General features: G+C 37.0%; 1 protein-coding gene across 1 annotated transcript; it reads right to left on the bottom strand.

Annotated features, from left to right (window-relative positions):
- Window positions 1-2,542: 2,542 nt before the first annotated feature.
- On the bottom strand, window positions 2,543-2,905 carry LOC135608731 (FCS-Like Zinc finger 2-like). Its single transcript, XM_065101766.1, has one exon. The coding sequence runs from the start codon at window positions 2,903-2,905 to the stop codon at window positions 2,543-2,545; it is 363 nt and encodes a 120-aa protein (XP_064957838.1).
- Between the last annotated feature and the right edge of the window lie 3,358 nt (window positions 2,906-6,263).

The following is a 6,263-nucleotide window of genomic DNA, read 5'->3' as shown; positions in this document are numbered from 1 at the left end:
AGAGGTTATCAATCACTTCTCCCCAATATATTCCTCTATGCACCATTAAGTTTTGGGTGCTAAGGAGCAAAGATGTATTGGTTGTTTTTCCTCTTTTTTTTTTAATCCAAAAGAGAAGAGAAACTAAATAAATTAAAAAAAAAGCCAAATCGGAAGGTAAACTGCCTTCTCGAAAGAAAATAAAAAAAAGGATGTTCTAACAAAATTAGCCAACCAATTAGATGACCTATTTATTACCTACCCACCCTTAAAGCATTTGACACTCTAAAATCCATATAGGAGTTTCCAAGAACAGAAGTCTCAAAGCAAGCTGTAGATTCTCCACTTAAAACAGCTCTACCAGCACCTTTGAATCCGTTTTGGATCATGTTAATCATAGTTGAAAGTTCTACGATCCTCTTCGCTTGTTGACCAACATTGGAAGTCAAATCATCATCGAAATCCACAACTAGACATTGGTCTCTTGAGGCGTTCATAATTATATCAGATATAATGATGTTGGAGACCAGATAGAGATGTAGCTTGCTTGTGCATCTCGTCTGAGATGACAGCTCTTTTACATTCTCATGTGGAGTCTAATTATCCAGAAGAGATCAAAAATTATGATGGAGAGTTTAATGTTGTGCAAATCCATAACAAAGGGCCATGAAAATGCAACTCGCCGTGGTGAATAGGTAAAGACAACATCAAATTTAGCCGAAATGTGGAAAAAGGGCTCAAGAAGGATGGTCGGGAATAGATTAGAGGTGAACAGAATTGATCATCACGACAAACATTTATGTCTGCCTTCATGACTCAGGAAGTTCTTGATATGGTTTTTCACAGAATCTGGAAAAAAAATTCTTGGGCTGGAAAGGAAATATCAATCAAGGTAGATCGGCAAGTAATTCTACATGTATAAATAATGAAGGTGTGTGTTAGTCTAGATGGGCCACAATGTGTATCACAAAGCTCAGTTAAGCAGTTTTGGAGGCTTATGAAGAATGAACAATCTCTTGTGACTAAAAGTTGTATAATGTATGGTGTTTACTTAGAGAAAATTATCAGTATGCTGGAACTAAAATACCTGCAAGCTTCCTATGAAAAAGCATTATATGCAGTAGAAGATTATTAATGTTAGGATTGAGAGATGAGCTTCTTACTTTCAATACCAACCAAAATGAATAAAATTGTTATAGGTATCAGTTTCTTTGACACTTGGTAAAACATAGGCATTTCACAGTGCTCATCATCATCTACAAATGGATTACTTGCTTCCTGGAAATCTGGAGGCAACACTCCATATATAAGATGGATGACAAACGTTTCTGGAAATCTCTACTGAATCTTCAAATTCCACTTGAAGAATTTTGCTTGGTGTTCTTTGAGGATATTCCTAATTCAATGCTAACTTGTTCACGAGAAAACTTGTAGGTCACACACCATTTCCCAGAGTGATTATGAAGTGGAGAACTCGAGGGGTATTCTTCATGTGGAATCTGCAACTCTCTTTTCCATCAGTTCTCATACTGATAGCCGAATGTCAAATTAACCATTGAACGTGTGTGGTGTTGAAGGATCTGAACATCCGCCTGCTCTTATGTTTACTGTTGCATGGCCATTGTAGCAGAAAAGAAACCAGAGAGTAGACTGCTAGAAGGTTCCGTAGAAGATTCTAAGTTATTCTGGAAGCATCAAAAGGTGAATAATCCATTGTATTGCATTGGATGAAGATAGATTTTGATGCATCTGCTTTCCAAGCTAGAGAAGGCAGACTAGAATGGTTGTTTCTGTCAGACGTCAAGAACTCCCAAAAGTGATGCTGGAGACCAGCGGTTTGAGTCTTGTCAGAGCACTTTGAATCACCCAGACTGAATCAGATTCCAGTGTGAGAATAAGGGAGGAGGAGATCTCACCCCTAGAGAATTATTTAGGAAAACGCTTGGGCGCCACCTTTGCAAGGATTCAACCAAGAACATCTCCGAGATGGAGAGGATTCAATTATGCTTGCAAATTACAGCCAAATAAGCACGAAGGGATCTGCAAGAGAATGACCAAGAGTATTGGAGAAAGTTTAGCGACGAGAGAATCCTGCTGTTCTCTCCAGTTTATTTCGGAGTCAACTTCGATTATCTCAGAGTCTCTCAATCTACTCATTCGTACTATAAACGACTCCATGCTAACAAGTACTCAGTATATATCAACCACGGCAAGAGAGAGAGAGAGAGAGAGAGAGAGAGAGAGAGAGAGAGAGAGCAAATTAAACAGTATTTGTTGATTTCATATGTTTGAAGACAAGAAGGAGAACATCACATAGACACACAGAAGAAGGACATTTAAAGGCTTCCTGCCGATCGTCCAACAAAAGATTTACTGCACGGTGACAACTTCATATTAGCAAACCATCATCATGATACACAACTCTTGTTCTTGGTCCTGCGCATGCATAATTAAGAGAAAAGATTTCTTTTTTTCTTTTTGGTGTTCTTTTTCCTTCAGTGAGTTTTCTTCCATTCGCGTGCAGATCCTTAACTACTACTTGTTTGATCGCTTGAAAGGACTATTAGCCGGCAACAACGGTACCGGCTTTGACATGGATCTTCTGGGACTTCGGTGGGCTGTTGATCGCGCTGGTTTTTGATGCGTTCGGCTGCTCCTTTGTCGAAGAATTCTTTAAAGAAAGCTTCAACTTCTGTTCCCTGGCCTCGTCCATCTCGATCTGCTCTTGCCGGCACTCCACGCTGCAGAATGGTGTGTCTCCTCTGTACATGAAGATGTCGCGGTTCCGGGAGAGGGGTCTCTTGCAGAGGAAGCACGAGTCCAAGAAGTGGCGGGCCTCGTCATAGCCTTCCTCGACGAAGAACCTCGGTCTCAGAGAAAACATCACCCCCCCTCTACCTCTCCCTTCTTCTCCAATCTCCGGCATCCGAGGGCGGGGGCGGGCGAGGGTAGGGGATGCAACTAGCGAAACTGCTTAGATATCGGCAGCGTTCAGAGAACCACAGGATGACGACGGTGACGAAGAAGGGGAAGAAGGAACGGAATCCATGAAGGTAATATTATGATCAGCCACTGTCTGCAAGTATGTGCTTGGTTTTCCTCACAGCTTATTCCTTGAATAGGATTTGCATGGGGAGAGAGGTAGAAGAGAATGGTGTTTGGTTCAGAGAAGAAAGCAAGGGGGTGATGAGGCGACCCACAACACAACCTCAGGGAGCGATAAAGAGAGAGAGAGAGAGAGAGAGAGAGAGAGTTGTAAGGTGGGCTTGGTTTCAGGGGAGAAGAAGTGGATTTAATGCAAACAGAGTGCTGGCCTTTTGCTTGAGAGCGTGCCAAATGAACTGAACTGAATCCATTGGCTACTGCTGCTGCATCTGAGAATGGTGGGCTCAATGAGTTCTTTCTCTGGCCCTTTCTCTCTCTCTCTCTCTCTCTTCCCCACCATTTTTAAAGGGAAAGGAAGTGCAAGTGGCAAGATGCATGGTGGTCCATAAAAAAAGACCACCACTTGCTTCCCTACTTTTTTTGTGGACTGCCACTGCCTTCAGTGGACATCTTTCTCAAAGTAAATTTTGTTTCCCTTTGTCATCCATGCATTTATCATGCTCAAGTGGTATACTGCTGGTTAACATGTGTGATGAACAGCTACTTCTTGTACATTAATCTAGCACTACAGCTACCAAACATTAATAAACTTTTTCTGAGAATGAAAAAAAGAGTATATTATTCCCAAGGGAACTCTCACAAATTGCCTAGCAATCAGAACCAGGAACCTACTAACTTAGGCAGAAGAGGCCATAAAATTATTGCATGATACATTAAGCTGTAATCCCTCCATCAATACACAACTACGAAGAGCATTGAAGTAATTCTGCAGTAAGTCGCATATGAACTCATCAAAGGAAGTAGCTATGTTTCATGGGCGGAGCATCGGATCGATCTTATGTTAGATTATATAGCTTTATTTAATTAGATATATTATATTATAGATCTGATTAGGTTTTGATTACGGATATCTCGATCAACAGAAAATTCATATATGATAGGATTTCTTAGGAGATGACTTTGATGGATGAAAGAGACTCTTTTAATTACTATCCTAGACCTTCTATTATTCTTGTCTAAGACCTCCTAGGGATGAAATATCAAAAATTGAGATTATGGTAGTCATGTGAAAGAAAGAAAAAGATGAGAAAGCGAGTCTAGTTTTTCTTGTAGATCTGCATCGTTGTAATTTTCAGATTCAACGATCATACATTTGCATATCAGATAAGGGTATTTTGAATGACATGAAATATATACAATTCTAATCTTGAATTATTGTTATCTGATTTCATTTTTTATATTTAAGTTTTTCATATAATAGTAACATAATTATAGTTTTTTATGCTTAGAATTAGTATTAGAGTCATTTTTAAAACTAAATACCTTAGATCGTAAAAATATATCATATCTACTTTACAATTACATGTATTTATTAGCACATTTACTTGTGAAAAGGTATTATTTGATTTTGATTATACAATATTTGAACGTTTTATTTATGTTATCGATCTGCTTTCCTATCTCATCCATCCTCGCTTACTTGTGGGTAATGCGAGGTTTCTTGTGTTTGATCGAGGAATTATCGTTGCTACATTGATGTGGGTAGTGAAGACCGCAAAGCCCACAATGATGGTCGAGCACGACGGAACAAAGGGTGATGGTGCTACAAGCGATGGTACTAGCCTACTGTTGTTGTCACTCTTACTGAAAGTTATTGTTGTTATGGCAGTCGACATAGAAGTAGAGAAGAACGATTGCTAGGTGGTTCTGCATGGTGGAAGTCGCCATGGTAAAGTTTTGAGCACTGGCCATGGTCGGTGTCGATAGTTGTTGGAAGTCCTTGTTTCATAACATCACATATGGTGGTGAACGGTTGTAGATGACATCGGCATTTGGAGTTATGTCCTGGTGTTGCTAATTAAGCATATGGTAGTCAGCAATGTATGGCTGTAGAGGTATTCCATCAATGAGGAACACGCGAGTGGTGAGAATAATCGTGTGTGGGTGCAACAACACACCATGGTGATTGTAGGGGTTGTCGATCAGCCGTGTGAGAACAATAACACCCAACACAATGAACAATCGCACAATGCGTCAATTGCATGCCTCGCATAGCAACGAGGAAGAAAAAAGGTTTTCACCCATTAAAATCACAATTTTGCCCTTATGAATCCTTTTAATGTCAATCTGTGTCTCCTTAATAGTTCTACCCTTCAAAAATCATATATTTTCACTATATATCCCAATAAAATAATCGTGTGTGGGTGCAACAACACACCATGGTGATTGTAGGGGTTGTCGATCAACCGTGTGAGAACAATAACACCCAACACAATAAACAATCGCACAATGCGTCAATTGCATGCCTCGCATAGCAACGAGGAAGAAAAAAGGTTTTCACCCATTAAAATCATAATTTTGCCCTTATGAATCCTTTTAATGTCAATCTGTGTCTCCTTAATAGTTCTACCCTTCAAAAATCATATATTTTCACTATATATCCCAATAAAATTATAATTTTATCCTTCAAAAAATAAATATTATTTCGACTTATGTCCTTGGTTATAAAATTAACTAATTTAATTTAATTTTAATAAAATATTTTGATCGAACTTTATCTTGATTGTATTTTGACTATTTGACTGGATTTAGATTCGATCAATCATTTTTTTTATTGAATTTAGGAAAAGTAAAATTTTCATCAATTTTTTACATTAGTTAACTTTAATTTTGACTAATATAATTAGGTTAATTTTTAGCCTAATTCTATGCTTATCTAATTAAATAGAGTTGATTTGTATAATTTAGGATTCCATATGGAGTTAAAAAAATATAAATTATAGCTTTTTTCTATAGTTTTCTCATATGACATACTCGTAATTTTTTTCTTATGATGATTAAATTCTAATTATTATTCTTGGATATTTGTTTAGTTATTCACATGCATATGTTTAAAATTATAAAATAACATTTATTTTTTACATAAAGACATGATTTATATTTTATTATGATTATAGTTATCATATGAGTTTTTTTATGTTGATTAATGTTTAATAATTATTATGATTATTATTTTAATATTATTAAATTATTTTTATATAAATTAAATTAAAGGATATTTGATTAATATTATTTGTAACTTATATCCTTAAGTTTTATTTAACTAGTAGTAGTCAAAGTAACCTAGGATAGTTTGTTTATGGGATATAAATTAAATAAATATTTTATCATTTATAAGA

The sequence above is a fragment of the Musa acuminata genome, chromosome BXJ2-4, assembly GCF_036884655.1.
Source record: "Musa acuminata AAA Group cultivar baxijiao chromosome BXJ2-4, Cavendish_Baxijiao_AAA, whole genome shotgun sequence".
In the NCBI taxonomy this organism is placed as follows: Eukaryota; Viridiplantae; Streptophyta; class Magnoliopsida; order Zingiberales; family Musaceae; genus Musa; species Musa acuminata.
Note: the sequence above shows the minus strand (reverse complement) of the source record. Positions and strands in the feature narration are given on the sequence as shown.